We start from the raw sequence: 25,973 nt of genomic DNA, 5'->3' as shown, positions 1-25,973 counted from the left end.
CATCTTGATTTACATTCATTTACTTAAAAGCAGGTTCTAACACACTGCTTCTAAGTACTGGGCCTTAAGAAAATAATTTAAATGTTGTATGTTGCAAGGTAACTCAAGTTCCCCACACATAGTGGGCTCAGTAAATTTCATCTTCTCTAATCTGACAAAAGTAAATAGTGAGGGTTTATATAGATTTCAATATTGGTGAGTGAATGATTGAGACAAACAAACTTTCCAAAAGGCAACGCACAGTAGTCCATTCTTCCTACTGTAATGAATGTAGGGTGCTGTTCAAACTCAAACTCCCTTGTTTTCCACTGCACAGCCTGAAGCGAGACCTTTAATCAGCCCACCCTTCCCCAATCCGGCCAGCTGGCACCAAGCACAAAGTCCTGCTTCTCTCTCACATGGCCCACCCTGGTAGAGATTCATAATCAGCATCACAGTGTGAGTCACCTGGGCCTTTCCAGAAGGCACAAGAACCCCCATACTTCCATGGACCTGGCTAAGGACAAGCTGCTTTAGGTGAAATCGTATAATATAGACATTAATTTTTAAAAAGCAGGATGTTATTGAAAAAATCCCATTCCTGCTCACTTAATAACAAAAGTCATTAAAACATTACAAAAACTTCTGCTAGCCTCTGAACCCTAACCTCAACTTCAGCAAGTCCAAGAATAAGAGAGCAACTTCCATTGATTCTAAACCCTCCACTAGCAAACAGACACCCAAGTGATTATCTGTGGAAGGCCTACTAATTTCCATAAATTATTCAATCTTTTAACAAAAACAATATAGTTCATCCCTACCTAAGTTCCTCCAGAACAACTGTATTGTCGTATGGTCCAACCACTAACTCCCCCAGTCTTCTGTCATCCCCTGTGGGGTGGAACGTGACCTTATAACCCTTCACTTCCCCGGGGGCAGGCTCCCAAGTCACTCGGAAGCTCGACATGGTTGGGTCAGATGTTTTGAGGTTTCTGGGTGACTTAAATCGAGAAGCTGTAAAGATAAAAAGATTTTAAAATATTATCCATAAGACTAAGCTTTGGATTTTTTATTCCCCCCAGCAATAAGAAATTGAATTAGAAATATCTAAGTGATATACATGAGAATTATCACATACACCACACTTCAAATTGTGTATTTATCTCATGGGTTAAGTCGAGTAGCACAGGATATAATACCCAATAAAAATCCTGATAACCAAGTGCTACCCAAGTGAATACATAAATAATTCTCACAACTGAGATTAGATTAGCATTAGAACATTAATATGTAGAATCATTTTACCAGGACGTGGGTGGTAAAAAATAGACTGCTAATTAGGCATCCTATCTAATTATTATAATTTAATTTATTACAGAATTAATTTCAGACATTTACAAATAAATAGATGTATGAAAACCTTCCTTTAAATATAACACTCTTCCCCACTCCCAAAAAATTATTATTTTATACCTGTTGTGCCTGATCCTTGCCTAAGCTTTCCTTCTCCTGTCTTATACATTGGGAGAACTGTGATGTCATATGTAGTCTGGGGTTGAAGTCGTTTTAACACTGTTGAGGTAACTGTGGGTGGCACTTTGGCAACCATTTGTCTTCCACCCCCACGGGAGCGATACACAACCCGGTAGTTGATGACTTTCCCAGGTGCTGGTTTCCAGGTAACTCTCATTGTGTTTTCCGTTTCTTCATCCACTTTTAAGATTTTTGAATCTTGGGATACTGTGAAATAAAAGGAAGATGACAATGTATACCATGAAAGAAGATAAATATGTCTACTTTCCCATTTACATGAAAAAAAAATCTGGTTTCTCAAATATGTACACTATGTTCTTTTTTAGCAGTATGATCTCTCATAAATTCATGATGGCGTGTGAGCCTAATCTCAGTGAGATCACAGTAAGATGTTTGCTCTCTACCTAGTTAATAACTAAAAAATGGAAGTTCTTATTGCACGGATTTCCTTTTGCATTTTAGGGACTTTAGTAAAGAAAACATCCATTTCCAGAGATGAGCTTTTCAAATTTTTATTGTATTTCCAGCTGTAAATAATTCTTGTGGTTATCATGCTGTGGGGAATACTAAAAATCATGAATTTAGGGTCAGAAATATCATTTGGATCTTTTCAGAAAAGGGTACAGTCCATAAATGACTAGCCAGAGTTGACTATTTTTAACACTATTCTTTCTGACAGCCACTGTCATATAAAACTATGAACAGAAAAGAGTAGGAAACTCTAACACATAAAAATATCTCGAGAGCTCTAAAGAAAAATGGTACACACTGAATGTTTTAGGAAATGCTATATGTAAAAAATGTTTCATAAATATATAATATTATTTATTAAGTAATTTTTAATAATATCTCACAATTATCAATAACTCTATCAGAAACAGATCAACCCACATCCACAAATAACCAACACACATTTCTTTCCTTTTACATAGTTAGAGTTTATAAACAAGATCATTTCACTCAGTTCAGTAATCTAATCTTAACATTCAAAGGTCATAAGCATTTTCTTTTCTTTTTTTTTTTTTTAAAGATTTTATTTATTTGTCAGAGAGAGAGGAGAGCGAGCGAGCACAGGCAGACAGAATGGCAGGCAGAGGCAGAGGGAGAAGCAGGCTCCCCGCCAAACAAGGAGCCCGATGTGGGACTCGATCCCAGGACGCTGGGATCATGACCTGAGCCGAAGGCAGCTGCTTAACCAACTGAGCCACCCAGGCGTCCCGCATAAGCATTTTCTATACAAAGACAGTAAACTGAAGGAAATGCTGCAAAGAATTTTTCTTAACCGTATGAGAAATTTTCATGTTCAAAAAGGGAAGGACCACTTGAAAACTAAAAAATCTGAATAAACTAAATACAAACATACATATGTATGTGTGTATATGTGTGTATATATATGCATATATATATTAACATTTTTAAAACGTTGGACATTGGACAATATAGGACAGTGATTCCTGAGAGACAGAAAAATAGGACAGTGAGATTTATAATTGTCCTGGCTTATTGCTTAGAGAGAATTTCCAGCCCCAGTTTAGGAAGAGAGAAACCAGATGGAGCCTGGTGATCTCACTCAATTGAGGAGATAGTTCTGTGAGTCAGGGGAATCGAAGGCATCTAGAAGTGCAGAGCAGATATTGGAGAGGAGATGGTGTAACAGAGGGAAGAGCTCCAAAAATCTGCAAGAGGTCCTCCTGGAGTCTTCAGCCCAATACTAATCAGTGCATATGCACAAGGAAACTATACAAAACTAGGGAAAGAACCACCCAAAAGGAGCAGAAGGAACAATTAATTCTTAGAGTTCATGGCAGGTCCCCAGTAATGACCCAGTAATGAGGCAGAGTTATCCCTAAACTAAAAGATCCTCTGGTCCAGTTCTAACACAGCTTAAATGAAAGTCTGAGAAAAATTAAACTACTTCCAAGTAACTGACTAAATCCCAGAGCAAAACTTAAGGATATTTATAAGAGTGTAAAAATATCTGGCACCCAGCACAGTAAAATTCACAAAGTCTGGCGTCTAATAAAAATTACCAGGCACACAAAGAAAGAAAAAATATGACTTATGTTATAGGCTGAATGATTGTGTCTCCTCAAAATTCCTTTGTTAAAGCCTTAACCTCTAATGTGATAGTCTTTGGTGATGGGACCTCCGGGAGGTAATGAGGATTAAATAAGGTCTCAAGAGTACAATACTAATCTGATGGAATCGAAATCTTTATAAAACGAGGAGGAGACACCAGAGCGTGCTCTTACCACCACCCCCCCAACGCATATGCAGAGAGGAGGAAAGGCCATGTGAGGATATAGCTAGAAGATGGCCATCGGCAAGTGAGGAGTTCTCATCAGAAGTCAAAACCTCCCAGAACTTGCATCTTGGACTTCCGGCCTCTAGAAATGTGAGAAAACAGATTTCTGTTGTTTAAGTCATCAGTTTCTGGTATTTTGTTATGGCAGTTGGAGCTAAGACAACCCATAAGAAGAAGAAAAATCAAATATAAAGAACCAGAAACAGAAATAGCATATAGGACATAATTATTCACAAGGGACAGGAAAACAGCTATGACACCTATATTCCAGACATTGATGATGGCAGAAGAAATAGTAGACATGTTAAGTAAAGCCATAGAACATATAAAGGAAACTCAAACCGAACTTCTAGAGATGGAAAGTACAATATCTGAGATGAAAGATACACAGGATGGTATTGACAGCAGACTCAAAATTGCAGAAAGAAACATTAGTGAAACTATTAACGTGGTGATGGAAACTATCTGAAACAAAATGCAAGAAAAAGAAAAGATTGACAAACCAAACAGCACAATAGTAAACTGTGTGGTAATTTCAAACAGAATAATTGGAGTACCTAAAGAGAGTGGGGGTGTAATAAATAAAGTATTTGAGAAAAATAATGGTCTAAATAGTTTCAAACTGTATAAAACTATAAACTCACAGATCCAAGAAATTCAATGAACTCCCTAAGCACAAGAAGCATGAAAAAAAAAAAAAAAACCTACATCATGCGCCTCAGAAGCAAACTGCTTCGAATCAGTGTTCAAAAGAAAATCTTAGCAGCTATGCAAGCATAAGGTACAACATATCTTACCCTAGTTTTAATGGAAAACTTTGGATATTAGCGGGGGGAAAGCCTCATTGGCATCCCATGAGTAAAAATCAAGATTTTTCACCTCCCTGACATATGCCACACACTATAAAATGGTGCAGCATTCACACTGTAAGTTCTTTTCACGTTTTAGAAACGTTCACGAGATGCTTTCCAACACCCATTACACCTCAGCTAAACCAGCTGCCATAAACTGGAAGTCCAATAGATAGGCTCTCATCTGCTGGCTTTCTAGCCACAATCCATGGTTTTCATTGTATCAACAGTCTGTGTACCATATTGTTGAGTTTTAGGTAAAAGCAATCCTGAAAATATTCCCAGAATGTCCCTCTGGAAGTCTATAAGAAACTCTAAGAGCATGACCTAGTGACTCTGTCCACTTATCCATACATTAGGATTCATCTGTCACCTAAATACCACATCTGACCTAGATTTCTCAAGCACTTTCTAAACTGCTATACTTCCCAAGAAGAGAGCAAAATAAGACACAACAAAATGGTAGCAGCACAAAGAAAGGTTCTTACCTTCTCTCTTATCTGCTTAGATGTTTGAGCAGTTTGCACAGAAACAAAACTCAAAAAAAAAAAAAAAAAAGAAGTTTCATTCCTGCCTAATCCACTCCAAATTTTTCAAAATGCCTTTTTCTTCACTTACCTTTAAAGGTAAATCAATCAATTAGCCAAAAAATACAATTTCTTAGAGGTTCAGCTTCTTAGAGATGAAAATTTATTTATTTATTAGGATTTATGCTAACATATTTGCATTTGGCTAAAAGAAATCCTTTGTGGAGATTTTCAATCCCAAATATATATCTGAAGACTTGGTTTTTTTGGAAGAAGACACAATAGAGGAGAATTTTTGAAAAAGCTTCCTTCTAAATATATATACTTTCATAACTGCTCAACCACATGAATTGTATCTTTACTCCTACAGATAAATTTAGCTAGATGTGTCATATCTGGCCTATGACTTCTCTTTACAACAAATAAATTTCTGCCAGATTCTTAAACTACAGCAGCCAATATATTCAGACACGAGATTTCGTTTACTACAAGGGAACCAATCATATGACTATCTGAGAAATAGGCCTTTTCACATATTAAATTTCAAATAAGGAGTTTGATTTTTTTAAATCCAGTTAATTTTGACACAGATTTTAATTTAGACACATCCTACTGAGTTTGCCAGTGATTATAAAAAACAAAAAAGAGAGAGAGAGAAGGGCGCCTGTGTGGCTCAGTGGCTTAAATCCTCTGCCTTCAGCTCAGGTCATGATCCCAGGGTTCTGGGATCAAGCCCCGCATCAGGCTCTCTGCTCAGCGGGGAGCCTGCTTCCTCCTCTCTCTCTCTCTCTCTCTCTCTGCCTTCCTCTCTACCTACTTGTGATCTGCCTGTCAAATAAATAAATAAAATCTTAAAAAAAAAAAGAGAGAGAGAGAGGAGTTCTTCAGACAACTCAGACCAAAAGACTTCAACTTAAGGTCAACTGAAAATCAGGGTGTGGGGCTTATCTGAAATTGCTCACGGCACTTCCCTCTCCCCTCCATTACCAGAAGAATCCCTCAATCCCTCTATTTCTTTTTTTTTTAAAGATTTTATTTATTTATTTGACAGACAGAGATCACAAGTAGGCAGAGAGGCAGGCAGAGAGAGAGAAAGAGAGGAGGAAGCAGGCTCCCTGCAGAGCAGAGAGCCCGATGCAGGGCTCAATCCCAGGACCCTGGGATCATGACCTAAGCCAAAGGCAGAGGCTTTAACCCATTGAGACACCGAGGTGTCCCTCTATTTCTTTTTAATAAAAGGAAATGCAAGAATGTCCCATCCTGTTCCCTTTTCCTAAAACCCTCCCAGAACAAAAGGAATCAACTTTCCTCCTATAAATTCTTAGAAATGCTTATATGCTTAACAAACATCTTCTTAGGGAAGAGAATTAAGGAATGTTGGCACAGCTTTCACCAACCAGCTGATACTAAATGATTATAAGTCATTCAAAATTATTCATGAGAAAGAATATTAATGACATTAAGGTAAATCTGAGCCACCAGAATATTGAGTGGACTTTTGATTTAACCTTACAAATACAAGAGGGATGAAGTCAAGTCTCTAGGACTGGTCTTGGGTACATAATAATCACAGTCTCAGTAGCCACTCTCATGTATCAATCAACTCTAAGTGGCTAGGCACTATGCTTGGTGCTTTGCACATTGTCATTTCATTTAATCCTCTAGACAACTCTGAGACTGTAAGCCACAGATAAGGAAACTGAATTTTGCCCAAAGTCATACAGCTGTAAATGGGCCTATAGTCTCTTTGTCTCCATGGCTCCTGATCTTTTCACTAGTTGAGTTTCTTATCTAGTTGACCATCCTATCAGGAAAAAAAGGCAGAGAGAGAGACAAATATAGGTAGTTGAACAGGATTCAATATTTCAAAATGTGATATAATTTTTATACTAAGTGAACTAAACGAACCTGAATTTAAACCACAATCTTTAAAGGTCTTAATTTTTCATCCCCATTTATCATAGAACAAAAACTAAAGGCAAGTGATTACACTGTCACTTGAGCTGATAGCCATTAGGTAGCACCAACACACGCCTAAACACACTCGTGATGTTACCTACATTCAGTTGTGGCTTCTCCATTTAAAGGTTCTCCTTCTCCACTGCTATAAACTGCAAAGACTGAAACCTTGTATTTGGTCTCTGGCTGCAGATTTTCTATCACAGTATGAATTGCATCTCCGGGAAGACTTTTCTCTCCAGTCTCAATGTCATCATAAAGCGACTTCCATGAGACTCTGTAACCTCGAACCATTCCCGGAGCAGATGTCCAGTATGCCCCAATTGATGTGTCGGTGATATCCTTAGTAACGAAATCCGTAGGTGAACCACGTTCTAGAATAGAAATTAAAGGGTAATCATTTTTCCATGTCTACTAGGTATGTAAATATTCCTTCATCCTAGTGGACATCCTAACTTGCTGAACTCAAACTCAGTTTGTTTAAAGTTGCCCATTTCTTCTTTTGGAGCTATCCGTCCTATTCTGTCAGTGGACCAGATAGATGGAATCAAACTCTAGAATCCTTTCTGATTCCCACCTATCACCCTGATCTCCACATGTTCATTCAGACGGGAAAGCCCTTCAGGACAAGAATGCCATCCAAACATGAAAGAGTAGGTGACTAAAACATTTGTTCTCCAAAGGGAAAAAAGCCATCTAATCCCAAAATTTCATCCTATGTCAGTCTACTTTATAACATACCCCATTGTTCACAAAGATCTTTACTTCTTTACTGTCATCTTTTACTCTCTGATATAATTTAAATAAGCTCAGTGTCAATGTATGACCTATGACAATTGCAACAATTTCATATCACTTGATAAAATTAATTCCAGCATCATTTTTTGGTGAAAACTCTTTGCTCATGCAATTTAAAAGGAGAAGTACAAACCTCCAATATAGCTAAACTCTGATGAAATGAAAACCACTGATTCTTCTGGAAAACTTTAAAGCAATTAGTCGTCAAAACAAAACACACCACTTGTTCTAGCTGATCGAAAATGTCTGCTACTAAATTTTGGCTCTTTCAATTCAAAAAAGATTAAAGAAAAACTACAACCCAAATGGAAAAATATGGAAACCTCAACTTAATAGGAGGCACAGATGTCTTCCAATAAAACCCTCATTTTCCATCATTTAAATATAAGATAAATACACAGGTCACTTTATATTGGCTACCTTTACTAGGGTTCATGCCACAGCATGACATAAACATAAAACTATCTGCTTCTACAGCATATGTTTCACCAGTAATTGTTGTAAATTGAAGCAAATGATATATAAAGCTGTTACAAGATTTCTGAAGACTATTATTTTACATGAATTAAAGAGTAAAAATGAATACCTTAAAAATACTCATAATTAAGCCACTAAATTTCAACACGAGGAGTAAAGATAATGATAAGTAAAAAAAAAAAAAAGAAAAAGAAAAAAAAGAAATCTGGGTAGACAGAAACCTATCATATTGTAGGATTTAGAGGGGAAAGATAAATAAAACAGGAGCTGGGCATCCTACCAGACCCCAAGCACAAATGGAAAATTCTAACTCCATTATAAATAACTGTAACTGCTGACAGGACATCTCATCTCTGGAGGGAAATTAGTTACATATTTCACTGAAACCAAGAATACTTATTTTCAAGAGAAACTGACTTTGCTCCCTCAGTATGTGATGCTAATTTTCACTTGAAGGCCTTCTTTCACTGTATGGGCTACTTAAATGGTCACATATCTTTATTTTTTCTCTATATACGGGAACATAAACAAACTATTGCTTTGATCCAGTTTGGTTGTCGTCTTTTATGTCTTATTTTGTTTTGATCACTGATATCCCAGCAACTGGTCTCTAAGTTTTAAAATGGGCAGCACACGTTTTCTTTGGTGTACAACTTTTTTTTCACATGTGCCCCTTCAAAAGAGCCTAAATTGCAGTTAGAAATTGCAGCCATTGTAAAATCATTGTACTTGAAAGTGACTGAACTTAAATGAGCTAAAAATGGCATTGATGACATTCCAAGAAAGTCTAAGATGAATAAGTTATCGAGACTGTGGGGATTATGTTCCATATTAACAATGGAGGAGTTTACAATCATTTCCGCTTCTCCTCTGCTTCAAGATTGTGTTTCTCAGCCCGTTTTCCTCCCTACGTTCTATAGCGCTGAATTTGTGTCATTATTTATTTCCATGACAACAGACATCAATCTCACAAACACAAGCTAATGGTTCCACTGTGAGAAAATAATAGGAAAAGAATTGTGGTTGAAGCAAAAATACATTCACAAAGATATTTCTGGACTACAAACAAAAGGAGCCTAGTTCACTAGACATGCATTCCCATGGATTTTAATCAACTGTTTTAACACTCTCAGAACCTGTAAAGCTGGAACAAAATACTAGTGAAATTTCAATAAAGATGTTTGCAAGGTTTATCAGTGTCCCAAAAAGAGTTGGTTAAAAGCACTTTAAAAAAAAAATACAAATGAAGTATTAACTAAAAAACATTCTGAAGTTCTAATTAATGGCATGACAATGATAATTCCAGTGAGCACTGAGTAAATTCTAAATTACAGAAAACAATCCTCAAAAAATTATAGAATCTGCCTGTGACATTCAAAGGTGTTATGTACAGACACTGGCATTGCAACATTCCATGTTAGTAACAAAGAAATATGGAACCCAATGAAAGAAGAAAGGCACCTCTATCCAGAAGCCAAGATTGAAAAGACAAACTGTTTCAACAAGCTTCTTATGTGTCAGTCAGTCAGTTTGATAAGAATATTAAGTTTATACCATCATCAAACACATTGATAAACATTTTTTTCTCAAAAAAGCTAGAGGGTTGGGTATTCTACCTGCTGCATTACACCCAAGAATTTTGAAAATATGATGTACTCATGACAAGTAAATTTTATCAGACCCACAAACCTTTAAAAAATATTTTTTAAATGGAATCTTGGCTTGGACAAATATTGGATTACAAAAAAATGAAGCAGTTGAATTGTACCCTGTAATACAATTGGCAGGCAGTGAGTGGCCAAGCTAGTCTTAAGACCTGGTGTATAACTAGCTGAATAGGCCACCAGCAGGAGGCTATGTCACCTTCTAAGGCCCTGGGACAAAATAAATGGACTAGATTTGATAGGAAACAGAATAATCACCTGGGTTTGGTGGGCCCCGCCCAAAAGAGTGGGCCCCGCCCAAATCAACTAAATTGAAATATCTGGAGATACACCTAAGCACTGATACTTCCTAAAACATCTTTCAATCTCTGTTATTCTTGGGACACCTAGGTGGCTCAGTCTGTTAAACATGTGTCTTTGGATCAGGTCATGATCCCAGGATCCTGGCATCGAGTCCCATGTCAGGCTCCCTGCAAGGAGCCTGCCTCTCCCTTTGCCTGCCACTTCCCCTGCTTGTAGGCTCTCTCTCTCTCTCTCTCTCTCTGACAGATAAATAAACAAATAGATAAATATCTTTTTTAAAAAAAATCTCTATTATTCTCATTCCTCATTTTTTATTCTTTTCTCATTTCTTTCCTTTCCCTTCTTTCTGCTATTCCTTTCTGAGGCCTAGGGAAGCATTTACTTGGAAGATGTGATTGGTTGGTGCAGGAAGAAACCCTCATGCTCGCTTTCACTCTGACATGAGGCTCCTTCAAAATCAGAACAGGTGTGGTGAGGGCAAACCTGATCAACATCGTTGGGCCCAGGGCTGTTGCATGGGACTGTTTGTTGGTTTATACGTTGTGTGGATGTATGACCACACACAACTAATTGCCCTTTAGTCGAATGTCTCAAGGCTGACCTTCAGGGACCTGAGAAGTTGATCAGATCTTCTCATCACATCCTTTCCATCCCATAACACATGTGGGATGTTCACTACTCTCTTCTCCCCTTCATCCTGTTTCAGAAGGAAATGGCTCTCAAGACATGCTTCTTGTTCAAGAGTTGACCACATTTTCTTGTGAATGAGGTTCAACTCAAGTGATATCTAGCCAAGCATTTGTTTTGGTTTAAAATACTGAATTGTAGGTTCTGTCCTTAATCTAAGGAACTGTGGACATCCATAACAAAGGAAGAGATTATTTGGCTGGGTTTGGTTAGACTGAGTTTGGGAATCTCTTTTTAGAGAACCTGGGAAGGAAAAGAAAGAGAGAAGAAGAAGAAAGGAAAGATGTCTAAAGACAAGCCTATAGCTTCTGCAAGAGGCATTACTGTGTCTCAACAGCAGAAACCATTGACAGGTCCAGTGAATAGGAACCAAATCCAGTAGTCTTTTTGCCCCTTTGTCACTGTGCTTCCCAGAACCTGCATTCACTTCTGCTCTAGCAAAGGCTCCCAACTTCCTCAAGTTCCTCTTTTTTGCTCTCCCCCAAGACTTATAAAAGTTTGTTTTACGATGTTTCAGTTTGTTCAGGACTTCACATAAGTGGCATTGTTTTCAATAAATAAAATGAATAAAATAAAATAAAATAAAATAAATAATAAATAAAATAATAAGATAAAATAAATTAGTACCTGTTTTCTGCTGTCCTGGGGTATATGCCTATGCTTTGTATATTATTTTAATTTCCAGTAATAGAATTTCTGGCAGTCATTTCAAAAAATAAGTTCTCTTCTATAATGATGGTATGCCTTCAACTTTACCCTTCTCAATAGATTCCTCAGCTATCTTATTCTCCCTGGTATAGTACCAGTTTAGTTATAAGGAATAACATTCTTTTCTGTCATACATTAAAACACAAAATTTATCAGTTTTTTGAAATTTTGATACTCAGCCTTTTTGCCCTGATTATGAACCATATTTAGATATATTCAAAAGGCATTTTTCTCATGCCTGCTCACATGCATCTCTGAGCTACTACTGTGAGAGGTAATTTAGACAGGTGCATTTCTCATGATCTGAACATCCACAAGGGATTGATTTCTACTTTTTTCCACGTACAAGGCCAAAGAACTAATGCCTCATTTAAGTAACTTTCCTATGTTTCCTTAGCCCTTTTCCATTTGCTTTCTGAAAAGCAAATCATCATCCAATTCAAATATAATTAAAACACAAATTAGCCAATGATGATAACTGAAAAATTAATCATAATGAAATGAAACTGTGTAAATTGTTCCAGTCGGCTTTCATTGAGTTTCACATACCACTTTCAAAAATAGAAGTTAAATTGAAAATGTAATGTAAATCCTCTTCTAAATCAATTTGTCTTTTCCGTTAGAGCTCAGCTCAAAAGTCATCCAACTTTCCACAGTAGAATACAGAAAACCTGCTTCCACGTTTATGTGGAAACACACTTGATTTACAACCCCAGTGAATTAGAGTCACCATTCCAAAGTACAAAGTTCACTATTGATAAGCAACAACTACATGAAGCAATACATAGTTCTTGAAAACCTCTTACCAATTAAATCACCCTTCAACCTCAAAGTCTGTATGAGATTTCTTCCGTAATTGTTATGTCCCCAATGTGATTTACATATTTCTCCAATGAGCCATTAATGCACAGGAAAGGAAATATGAGTTGCTGTTTGGCAATTGTGCTAAAGCTCCCCGGAAATCTCAGCCTTGTTATACCCAGAATGTATGATCTTTCAAATTATGAGATAGCAGTAAATCAAGGGAAACAGAGACCTTATTTAGTCCATCTTGGAGAGGCCCCATGTTACTCAACATCCTGCAGAGGAATTCCTATGAGTGCTAAAAACCTCATTGTAACAAAATGTCAGCAGAGTGAGCTTGGTTTGATGTACAGGAAGCTGTCCATGTCTAGGACATTGGCAGGTTGCTATAGCAACTAAAACAAAGGAAATTTTAAAGAGTCATCTTTTCCATAGCCAAGAACCAACAGACAAAAACAAAAAGAACCGTATTATTCCCAAACTGAAATTTTCATTCATTTGTGGTAAAATCTCAGAATTAAAATGAGCATTATTCATTTCAAGGTTTATAAGAGCAGGTTTTCCTGTCTCGACACACTAACAATGACAACTAAAAGCTCTATCACAACCTCAACTACACTTACATGTACAACAGTCCTTTAGTAATCACATTAAATCTATTTTAAAAACAACACGGGGAGGTGGGGGGGGGGGCAACATAAATCAAACCTAATAGTGTGTGCTCAGATTCCTCTAAAGTTTGGATCTGAAATAGTAATAAACACTGCCTTTGTGATTCTATTTCATACAATACTAGAGCAAACCATGAACTTCCCCAATGCCAATTCTAATAAATCTCTCTTCCAGGGACAGGGGAATTTTCTGATCATTGGCTACATTTCAACAAACTAGGAAATAGATTCAAGTTAGGGACAGTTGTAGAGCACAAGAAATATGTTGTTTTTTTTCCTGTTTGTTGATTTGAATAGAATGCACTTGAGGCCATCTATAAAATTTTTAACCTACAGAATGAGCCATGCCTCTGGATGGAAGAAACATTCCTTCAGGGTCTGCTCTTACCACCTTCTCTCCCAAGAGAAAAACAGATTAGAAAAACAGCGGCCCTCAAAAGCAGTTGCCTGGCTCTGTTTCTGGCTTTCCATTCCCTGCATTTACCATCATATCCTATTCCTGTATATGGTATGTGGATTTGGCTGAGTTAATACAATAAAATAAAATGGAATAACCAGGGGCTAAAATCTTCTACTATTTTAATTTAGTCACAACTACTCTTTTACATATTTGTGAAGTTTACCACACATAATGCAATGGGATAAATATGTTCATAAAATTAGGCTGGCAGCATTTTATGTAACCCTTCACTGTAGTAAAGAGACTTGGTACAAGTGGAAAAAATGTATTATGACAACTTATTTATCAATTAACTATAGTTAATCATCTTGTGTCCCTCCTTCTCAGGAAATGGAAAAACGGTAATTTTTTAAGATTTCTTTTACTACCTATGTATTTCACTTAGAGGTAATTTCTGATCAAATAAGTGTGTGTGTGCACATGGGTACATAGTCACACATGCATACACGTTGGTAGATTTTCTATACTACTTGCAAAGCGATAAACAGTTCAGTTGAATTATAAACAGTTTAGCTATACACCAGAAAAATCAAAGCCTGTAGAATATTTGCTGTTAAATTAAAATGTGTATTCTGTTTTCTAAAGATTAATATATCCTTCTGAGGAAAAATGCCTAATTTTTAACCCCAAGTATGAATATATTTTTTAAAGTAAGAAAATGCAGAAGAATATCAGAAGGTTGAAAGGTACAAGAAGAAGGAAAACTATTAAGAGCATTTCCAAGATATTCCTTACAAGAGAGAAATTTTCACAAACAAGAATTACCTACAATTATTCTGGAAAAAAAAAAAGCTCAAAAGTTTATCCCTAAAACAAAATCCTGTAAACAATCTATGTTGAAAGCCTTTGGGAAGCACAAGAAAAAGAGAACTTCAAAGGGTCAGAACAGAAGAACAAACTTGTCAGAAATTCTGGATGTTGCTCTGAATTCAAGGATCACATGCTTTACTGCCTGATTAGGTGTCTGTAATTAAGGCAGTTTCCACCACTACCTCTTATTATTTTCAAAACATTAGTGTAGCTGATCAATATCTCTTAAATACTTACTTACAAAAGCCATATTTTTAAATATCGATTCTAAAGTGAATGTCATTTCCTCCTGATGAACTTTATATACCTATAGCATTTTACAGTTTCCAAAAAGTTTCGCTTACAGTCTCCCATTTGATCTCTACAGCAAATCTGGGATGCAGAAGCGATGATCATCCTCTCTTTATAGATGGGTAGACTGAGGCTCAAAGGGGTTAAGGAACCATTTCAAGGTCACATGGCTAAGTAATGAAACCAGGACTCTTCTAGTAATCAGTATTTTACACACTGGTATTTAATCTTTCATTTAAATCATCTTCTCAAAATAAATTTCATTGATTATTAAAAGTAAATTCTTGATTACTATTAGAGATTGAATTGATTAGAATATGTTCTGGCTATTTGTTTTTAATTCTTGACTAAATCTTGTACTTTTTTTTTTTAAACATTTTATTTATTTATTTGAGAGAAGAGAGAGACAGTGAGAGAGAGCATGAGCGAGGAGAAGGTCAGAGGGAGAAGCAGACTCCCCGTGGAGCTGGGAGCCTGATGCGGGACTCGATCCCGGGACTCCAGGATCATGACCTGAGCTGAAGGCAGTCGCTTAACCAACTGAGCCACCCAGGCGCCCTAAATCTTGTACTTTTAATGGAAACTGCCTAATGTGGGCCTTGTCCCTATTAATTACAACATCTACAAAGCTCCAAACTCCTGGATCCTCCAAATTTGACAGATATTTTACCTGAAGTCACCGTGACTTCGCATCACAAAAGATACTTCAGATGCATTTTCTTCCTATAATTATGTTAAATAGGTCATATAAAAGATGGTGATAACAAGGAATCAATGCCTGATTTACCATTTAGGCCCCCAACTATGGTACTGACTTATTATCTTAACCATCCACTGATACTTCTTTTTAACATCATAACATTCTTATTGTGGCTAGGTTAAATTTACATTTTCTCCCTCTTACACAACTTATTTTGTAGTTGCGGTGAGTTAAATGCAGGCCACCACTGTATTTCAAAAGATTCTAAGAACTACGAAGCGCTCTGACAATTAAGTCTGGAAAACAAAGGACACAGCTCCAGTCTTGTTGGTGGTTCTCGCTAAATACTTCAAACTTCTAACACAGAACTGAATTTCAGGGGTCATTTAGAAGCAAACAAAACAGAAATTGGGATCCTCATATTTTTCAAACTAAATGCTTTTATGCATGGTGAATGAGAGACTCAGAGTCAGAAAGGGTTCCTCTCTGTTCCTAGTGATGGAAGCTGCTGGGTTACTGTGGGCAACCCAAATCCTTTTCATCCACAGATGTTTCCCAAGGTCACTTCTCACTCTGAATGTCACACACCTATTCTCCACTTAACCAGCCCATGGCATTGAGAACATATTTCTATGGCCTTCTAATGCACTCAGCTCCTCAGTACACCTCTCCCTGATCAACTTTAATTTTTTACAACGGCTTACATTCTACGTCTCTGAAAAAGAGGTAGTTACTTACTTTTCAATACAAATTCCTTTTAAGAGGAAGGATAGCACATTTCTAGATTTGATTCTCCGCAAATGTTTTCAGCTTCCTAAATGAAATCACAAACTCAGGGATTTCTATAAAACATGACAGTTATTACCTTCCAGGGTTGTTCCTTCTCCATGAAGGGTATCTCCAGCCCCGGATGAGTATAAGGCCGTCACAGATAAGGAGTATTGCGTCCCTTCGTTTAATCCTCTCAGCACAGTACTGGTCGTATGTCCTCTCACAGTGACCTCTTGAGTCTCACCCCCTGCCACTGGGATGTATGTGACGAGATACTGTTTCACTTTCCCTGGTGCCCCAGTCCAAGATAATTTCATAGTTGATGTTGTGGGGTCAGACACTCTTAAGTCTCTTGGGTTCCCTCTAACTTCATTAAAAAAACAACAACATCAAAATTCATTATTTAATAAAATGACTTTAAAAACACTTTGTTGCTTTAAGTGTGTGTGCATGGGTGTGCGCGCACATGTGCATGGGTGTACGCGCATGGGCATGGGCATGGGCACGCACGCTGCATCAAATTTATATCCTGAGGAGTATGACAGCAATTTCAACTGTTGACAAGCAACAGAGCTTCAGCATTTCTAAACTGGGCCTTGAGTGTTGGGAGAAACAAAGCAAAAGGCATCCAATTTCTCTTCTGTGTTTATGCAGGTTATTATCTTTTGCATTACTATCTTTGACATTAAAAACTACAGTCTTTTCCCTGAAAGTGGAACAAAGCGCTACAGATTGTAAATACATTGATTAGTATCACAATGTAGGTTTTTTACCACCTCTGAGAAAGCCTGATATGATAAAAATAATTAGTGATCAAATGCTATCCCTAGAAAAAAAACTTAAGGAAACAGCCCTAGTGAGGTCTTGCCTTGAGTAAAACTCAGGGGCTACCTATCCCTTTGCAACTATGATGTTTGGCATTTCATGACTTTTCTGGTAGAGTGGTCATGTCATCTCTGAAGGATGTGAAGTCACCGAACCCTGTGACACTCTCCACTGGGCACGGAACAGCTAGCCACTTTCACTCTAGAAAACAGAAAGATGAAGAGTCACTGGGTCTTTTTATGGTCCCCACACAAAGGGCCCTATATCCCCAACTAGAAAGAGAAAAAGAAATGTAGTGATTTCCTGCAGGGCAGAGAAGAGGAAGAAAGCAGATGGAAAGAGAAAGGGTCTCTGCAGGAAAGGCCATTTAGCTAGGTTCTCCCAGGAGGGAAGCAGGGAGCAGTGATGGAGGACAAGCAGGGAATGGATATTCCTTATGAGTGCCTGCCTCAGATGCACTGCTTATCAGCAGCATGACCCAGTTACAATTTAGTATCTTTAGTCTTGATTTACTTATAAAAAAAAAAGGATAATATTAACAATTCCATTGACTCTGTGCATGGATCAGATGAGATAATATATGAAAAGCTCTTTGCACAGAACCTAACACAAGTAAGTACTCAATAACGGTTCACTATTGTTAATATGTTGTGTTGCTGTTGTTGTTGTTGTTGTTATTTTTAAGTTTAAAGATAGGGAATAAAATGAAAATTAGAAATGCCTTAATTTTTCTCATTGAAATAAATATTAAACATTAATAATTTGCAACAAATATCAGCATCTATCCTGGGAGTCTGACTATGCCATTTAAATAAAAACAGGCTACTATTTTAAAATCTTCCTGAAGAAATCTGTTTCAACAGTACATAGCAGTTTGATTTTTAAACCCTAATAATCCTTCAATTTATATTGGAATATTTAATAATATTATTTTTAAAATAATATTTAGGCCATATGATAGCATTTGAGTCCTATTGACACAAAAAATTGCTGTCATAGGTAAGTCAAAAATTTGAGTAACCCACATCTAAAAGGACTACCGTCTAAGATACTCAGATAATTGAGACAGTGTCTCATGGCCTGTAGTGTCTGGATAGCTGCCTACAGGACCCCTTGAGGTCCAAGATCTGGGTTGTTACCATACAGTCAGCATATTTCACCTACCTTCTTCCGTGGCTGCATTTCCAGTCAACGGAGAACCAGGTCCTGAGAAATATTCAGGAATTACAGATACTTCATATTTTGTGTCTGGAGTCAGGTTCTCAAGTGTTATCCTCCTCTGATTGGCAGGGGTGGTAACTTCTTTGCTTTCTCCACCAGCAACTGGTTTATACATAATTCGGTACCTTAAAACTCTCCCTGGAGCTTGAGTCCAGGTGATCTTAAAACTGTCTGTAGTTTCATCTGTCACCTTTAGGTTTCGAGGCGCTCCTTTTACTGAAATTGGTTTAAAAAAAAAAGTTTATTTTACATAAAAAATGCAAAACTAAGCCTTTGATCACTAAATTATAACATTTCTCTAAACAAATCCAAAGGCAGTTTTTTTATTAAACATTCTGGTTACAAGCATTCATTTAGCCAGATATTAACTAGATGCTGAAACAACAAATACTCTATAATATACAGAAAGAAACTAAGTATTGTTAATTTTTTAATCAGATAAAGAGGTGCTTAATAGTAAACTTTTAAAATCATAAGTACTCTATTAAGTAGTAAATTCATATTGACATAGAATTCAGGAATAAAAATACTTCATTTCTTGAAAATAGGTAGCCAAGGCTTTCCTTCTAACTTGATTTTTTCCCAGAAAAGTAGGAAAATAATACCTAACACCCAGTTCTACCATATTTACCCACTTGAAACTGTCCAGTCAGTTCCACAGCTAACTTTTTAATTTATGTAGTCATTTGACTTGGAGAATAATTAGACCATACCCAATAATTGGACCAAACACACTGTACTTAATGAATGCTAGCAGGATCTAAATCTTGAAGTTAAACTTCAATGGGGTAATGTACACTGATTCACAATCTTAAATGGGATCTTCACTGAGCCTAAAGTAGAACATCATTTGGCTTTATAGACAGTAAACATGCTTAAATTATTTATTCATTTAAGGGGCAAACTGTCCATTTGGACCACACATTCAGAAAAGATTAAATAAAGGTTATTGTCTTCTCAATCCACTGGAGTGAAAGCACAGTGCAATACATCGGCATTTACCTCACATATAATTAGAAATTTATCTAAATAGCCAACACATCAGTAGACCACTTCAGGGAGAAAGAAAGTGAATCCCTTAAGAAAACCAATGGCAGTTGGCAGACTTACACCCATGACTCATTTTAGATGGCAAGGAAAAAGACTAAATTAGCCAGAACAAATGAGGCAAATAAACTGTTGAATTTGAATATAGTAGTTCCCCACCCCTGCTTATCTGTAGGGGTTATATTCCGAGATTTCCAAAGGATGCCTGCATTCACGAATAGTACTGAACCTTATTTATAATGTGTTTTTCTTATATATAACTATGATGAAGTTTAATTTATAAATGAGGCACATTAAGAGATTAACAACAATACCTAATAATAAAATAGAATAATTACAATATACTGTAACAAAAATTATGTGAATATGGTCTCTCTCTCAAAATATATTACTATACTTACCCTTCTTGTGAAAATGCCTACACGATGAGAAAAAGTGAGGTGAATGATGTAGGCATCATGACATAATGTTGGGCTACTATTGACCTTCTAACAATGGTCAGAAGGACAATCATCTACTTCTGGACTGTTGTTGACTATAGGCAACTGTAATCACAGAAAGTGAAGCTGAGGATCAAGAGGAACTTTACTAGTTTTGAAGCTGAATGTGTAATTTTGAGCCTTAGATTACCCAATAGTTAAAAAAAAAAGACTGTGTACAGGATTATTGAATTGATTAAATGAAATAATCCATGGAAAGCAATTATCATAATAACTGACACATAAGCTGGAGCTCAGTAATTGTTAGCTTAAGAAAGGTACTGAAATCAGAAGCTTCCTTATTTATTAAAGAAAGTGTAAATCTCATATTTCACTCAGACAGTAGAACTGGAAACGCATTACCAAATGCTATTGTTGAAGCCCAATGAACAAAAACTAGAGCATATATGAATGTAGTTAGCTTTACTCAAAAACCTCCTGGACTTAAATTTTTTTCTTGAGATACATTCCCATCCCCCTCCCAAAGTGATGAAGGAAAAGGGGCAAGCTCATCAAGTAACAATGTGCACATTACAGAGAAATCATCAGGAAATCAGAAATACGAGGGTGCCTGGGTATCTCAGTCGGTTAAATGTCCAGCTCTTGATTTCGGCTCAGGTCATGATCTCATGGGTCTTGAGATCAAGTCCCACATTGGGCTCTGCACTCAATGGGGTGTCTGCTTGAAGATTCTCTACCTCTGCCCTACCCTCTAGTCATGCATGCATTTTTTCTTTCTCAAATAAATAAATCTTTAAAAAAAAAGGAAAATAAAATATCTAAATATGGACTTCCACATTATTCAACACAAATATCATAAGGAAAAAAGTCAACCTAGGTCATTATTTTATTGGCGGGCCTTCAGATAGAAATATACCTAAACCATGCACAAAAAGAATAGATCAATCTTATTTTTAAAATCTGTCAGAGGAAGAAAGATTCTCTAGCTTTCACTAGCAAGATATGCCAATATATGACTTTCCTGTTAGCAAACTCTTCTTTGCAACTATCTTAATTTCCTCATGCATCTGTTTCAGCTTCTTCACCTATCTCCAGTAAAAACAGAGAAAAATTGACATGCCTTTTATTATTTCTGATATTTATCTTGAAGAGTAATTACCTAGTCTTAGTCTTCTTGTAACCACATTCCTTGGTATCCTTTAAATGTCAAATGTAATGAAACCTATCAGAAAGTATTCAATTCTATCAGTAAAGAGGACATATCTAAACAAATAATGCTTAAAACATTTGGTAAAATTTGTACACTCCTGTTCTCAGCAGCATTATTTACAATAGCTAAAAGGTGGAAGCAACTTAAGTGTCCGTGGATGAGTGGATAATCAAAATGTGATATATACATATAATGGGATTCTCTTTTGGCCGTAAGAAGAAAGGAAATTCTGATTCAAGTTACATGGATGAACCTTGAGGACATTATGCTAAGTGAAATAAGCCAGATACAAAAGGCTGAATACTGTGCAATTCCACTCTTATGAGGTACCTAGAGTAGTCAAATTCATAGAAACAGAAAATATAATGGTAGTTGCCAGGGGCAATAGGGTGAAGGTAGGGAGGGTTGGGGAATGAAGAGTTATTTTTTTAATGAGTACAGAGATTCAGTTTTGCAAGATGAGAAAAGTTGTGGAGATGGATGATGATAATGGTAGCATAAGAATATGAATGTACTAAATGTCACTGAAATGTATACCTAAAATGGTTAAAATGATAACTTTATGTTATGTATATTTTACCACAATTTTTAAAAAGAAAAAACTTGTGGTAATATATTTGCCACCACATCCATCGATAAAGTAAACAAAAACAGAAGTATTTGAACATAACACTCTTGAGATACGGGGCAGAAAAATCTGGCCTTAAGCAGCATTTCAAGAGTTAGTGTCATAGTTATTAACAGTTCTCTACACCTCTTAACCTCAAATTCATCAAAATAAACCTAGGGGTTTTTTATATAAAAGTTTTTTCACTTTTTAAAGAGATGTACGAATAGCTATACTTTATAGATTCTGAATCTTACAAAGACATTCACCATCTCTATAGAGGAGATAGTTATTTCAAATTGTAACTTGGTTCTATAATAAATTGCTAGTTTTTGGAAAACAAGGTCCAAAACCCCATCTCACCTTCCACTGTGGTCTCCTCGCCACTTAAGGGAACACTAAAGCCATCCTCATACTCTGCAGTCACATTGACTAAGTATAGGGTCTCTGGCTTCAGGTTGCTGAGAATGACACTGGTGCTTGATGCCGGCTCCACCACTGTAACCTCATCATCCCCAGTAGCTTCCTTGTAGGTGATGTGGTACGAAAACACATTTTCTCCAGCAGGAGACCAGTTAGTTTTGAAACTGTGAGAAGTTGTCTCAGAAAAACTAAGATCCTTTGGAGGCACATAAGCTATTTAAAAAAAAAAAACAAAAACAAAAACAAAAAAAACAGGACACAGTTAAAAATGTTTAAATCTATAAAGCAAAAATGGACCTGATGACTATGTTTCTGAAATGGCTTATGTTCATTGGGGGAATAGTCATTGAGACAAATGTACTGAGTAAATATTCCACATAAGACCACTGAGAGAAGGCCTCTCATTTACAACCCTACCAGGATGTCTTGATCATTTGTCTTGACCATTAACAATACTAAGTTACACTGTTTAAATGATTAATTAAAATTTAATTTGAATTGGGTTTCTAAACACAAAGCAGTAATGGAATGGTCCTGCCTGCAACTAGAATATTTAAATAGTAACAGACCTAAAATGAACCAGCAATACTTTCCCATTAATCTTTGGCAATCAGATATTAACTTTTAGTGGTAGACAGTATTTCAAAGTAATGATTAAGGAATTCTTCCTAACAAAAGAATAGTCATGAGACAAAATCATAGAAGAGCCGATGTTTAAGGCACACTGCTCTGTTGAATTGGAGAGACAGGAGAGTGTGACATTATCAACAAATCAGAGTGATACCTATGAACCCTGGGTGACTGGAAGTGATAATAAGTGTTACAGCACTAGAACAGTTAAGGAAGACTTAATGAAAAAGATGGGACTGTTCACTGAAGTTTGACAAATAGAACTTGAACAAATAAAGAAATGAGATTAAGGAATTCTAACTGTGAGGAACGATGCCCACAATTGGTCCAGGAAAGGGAATGCATAAGAAGAATTCAAAGTTCTAGGACTATGTGCTCATCACCTTTATTTCAAAGGACTTGGCTCACCATCCACTACTTAGAGGACACTCAACTAAGGGTTGTTGTATTGAATATGACAAATAGGTGTGATCAAGCTGGTGCCCAGCCCTGCTTAAGGGTCTAGGATCAAAAACATCTAATGACTCCTGGTAAATAACTTTTTACTAATACATGATCCATACCCAGGAAAAAGTCATATTTCAGAGCTAAATAAACTAAGCTCAATAGATTTATAAATAAAAAATATAGGAAAGTTACTTCTTCCTGTATCTAAAAGGAAACAGAGAAGCATATTATCCAACAATTTTAGAACCAAAAATGCTTTGTTCATGAAGAGATCATTTTGGCTCTACAAAGTCTACTAACCTTTTTTCTTTATAGCTGCCAATTCTTGCTCAATTCTAAGGCAGATAGACTGTGTGAGTTCAAAAGATATTCTCTGAAAAGCATCGAAATCTTCCACTGTGAACACATGTGTCTCAGCAGGAGGAGAGGCAATAGCTTCCAATTCCGAGCGAACAGCATCCTTGACACCAACTGCAAAGATTTCCACATCTGAATTTCTTAGTTTTATAGCAGGATCTCTGAAAGCATCCGAAGATTTCCCATCAGTGATAAGAATCATGACCTTTGGTACGTTGCCTCTTGAACCCTTGCTAGGGACAAATATTTTCTCTCTGACATAAGTCATTGCTTTCCCAGTGTTTGTAGATCCTCCTCTGTAGGGGAAGGTGTTTATTGCTTCAATTATATCTTCAACTTTGGTGAATTTTTTCAAAGTGAACTCAGTATGAGGATCCCGGCTGTACTGGACAAGACTTATCTGTACCCTATTTGGTGAAATCTCAAAACTTTTTACGAGAACTTCCAGAAAGGCTCTAACTTTAACAAAGTTTGCAATCCCAATACTATAGGAGCCATCAACCAAAAACACAATATCGGCTTTTATATCCACACCACGTGAGCATTCTGTGAAAAGAAAAAAAGTCCATTAAAGTTCAACAAATATAAATTAATTATTAAATATAGATACCTGGTTTTCTTAATAAGCACACTTATTTAAAAGAAAACTATTAAAAATATTTTAAAACTAAACCTGAACCAGTAAGACATACTGTCCAATGGACCATCACATATACTAAACCCAATGATAGACCTATTCACTTACCCACTTGAACTTTCATTGGTTGAGTCTTCTCCATTATTGAAATGGGTTCACTGGATGTCAGTCCCTTCATGGCAGAAACACTGATCTGGTATTCTGTGTCTGCTGAAAGGTCACGAACACTGAGCGTGGTGGTCTGAGGACCCACACTGAGAGCATGCTGTCGGCTTCCAGCCGTCATTGGTGTAAGAAGGACTTTATAGCCAGTCACTGGGCTAGGAGATGGACTCCAACTTAGCTTAATGTATTTTGATGAAACTTCTGTGGCAACCAAATTTGAAGGAGGTTCAATAACTGCAAAGTAACAAGCCGAACAGTGACTAAAAACAGTGAGATGCAGGGACACCTGGCCTACTGAACTGGAGGAGCATGTGTCTCTTGATCTCGGGGTCATAGGTTCAAGCCCATGTTGTGTGTAGAGAATAAATAAGTTAATTAATTAACTAATTAATTAATTAAAAATAACTACAGTGAGATGCAACCCTTAGGTTTGGACAATCAATACTCCTTATCCAAATTAATTATGAATTAGTCTAGAAGAGCTGCCTAGTTCCAACTCTCTACTTCCACCTATACCTATCCACAACCAAAAGAGACGCAGTGCCTGATTTTTAGTCAGGGCACTGAGAAAATTAGCAGAAAAGAAAGTTGTTGGAAGACATTAATAATAAGATGTCTGATGTCTAATTCTCTGGAACCAAGATTTCCATTCTGGTTTTGATATTTTATTCATTGTCTTTATTCTTAGGTATCAAAGTAGGCACTTGATAAATATTTGTTAAATCAATGACTTACTCAATTCTTTTTCTCTTTTAATGATACTATAAAGGCTAAAATATAATCTTTAAAAGACACTTTATAGTACAGTAAGAAAGATAAAGGATTCAGCAGCTCTTAAACAAATTCTTCTAATTTTAGAAAATTTTATTCTCACTTATTTCAAGCCAAGAAAAAAATGTTCATAATGCCACCAAGAGTGACTCAATGTTTTATAACATGTACACTAACAAGGAAATATTGATCATCTAAAACATTTCTATCCTTATGAAATGTAGAATGTAGTGAGGTACTTAACAGATAATATGACAGTGAGGTACTTAACAGGTAATATGTAGTATTTTAAGATACTTCAGATCAAATTTTCACACTTTTACATTTGTCAATAGAATCAACTTCCCAGAATATACAGTTCCTTTTTTTTTTTTTATTTCATCCTGCAAGAAGTGGATGATCAAACAGGCACAAATTTCCTCATGGCCTCTTCAAAAAGGTAATCATATGGAGTGCATAAAAATGATTTCTAAAAAGTGACAAGTGGTGGGGAGCAGAGAGAAACAACAGATGTGCCAACTGGATGTTTGGCCAAAACTTCTGAGTGACACAGAGATAAAACCACGGACCAAGCCAGGAAGAAAGAGAGGCCCCAAGGAACACAGTGAACACCTGCAAAGCAGCCCCATGCCCTATGCAAGCCGAGTTCAAACAGTGGCAGGATGGACGTTTGGTCTATCCCACACATGCACCCCAGGGAAGACAGGGCAGCGTTAGAATGTTTAAAAGACTAAGTAAAGAGAGGTTGATCGGGAGAAAGTGGGGTGAGGGGATCAATTTTGCAATCACGTAGAGCAAAAGAATCAGACATTAGGCAGTAAAACAAAGAAAGAGGCTTGGAGCCCATGAAGCAATGAGAAGGGGTTCTGAAACAGAACTACAGCCATCAAATGTT

At 36.7% G+C, this 25,973-nt stretch overlaps 1 protein-coding gene across 2 annotated transcripts in view; it reads right to left on the bottom strand.

Annotated features, from left to right (window-relative positions):
• Positions 1 to 25,973, bottom strand: part of COL12A1 (collagen type XII alpha 1 chain) — a 119,238-nt gene that overhangs the window by 75,318 nt on the left and 17,947 nt on the right. For both annotated transcript variants that reach the window (XM_047733615.1, XM_047733616.1), the window contains exons 9-16: positions 24,251 to 24,541; positions 23,449 to 24,051; positions 22,012 to 22,284; positions 18,288 to 18,560; positions 16,393 to 16,665; positions 7,256 to 7,528; positions 1,453 to 1,719; positions 801 to 993 (exon numbers count right to left, since the gene is read on the bottom strand). In XM_047733615.1, coding sequence (XP_047589571.1) covers positions 801 to 993; positions 1,453 to 1,719; positions 7,256 to 7,528; positions 16,393 to 16,665; positions 18,288 to 18,560; positions 22,012 to 22,284; positions 23,449 to 24,051; positions 24,251 to 24,541 — 2,446 coding nt within the window. The remainder of the gene's footprint in view (positions 1 to 800; positions 994 to 1,452; positions 1,720 to 7,255; positions 7,529 to 16,392; positions 16,666 to 18,287; positions 18,561 to 22,011; positions 22,285 to 23,448; positions 24,052 to 24,250; positions 24,542 to 25,973) is intronic.

This window comes from Lutra lutra, chromosome 6 (genome assembly GCF_902655055.1).
Source record: "Lutra lutra chromosome 6, mLutLut1.2, whole genome shotgun sequence".
Taxonomy (NCBI): domain Eukaryota; kingdom Metazoa; phylum Chordata; class Mammalia; order Carnivora; family Mustelidae; genus Lutra; species Lutra lutra.
This window is presented reverse-complemented; position numbering and strand designations above follow the sequence as displayed.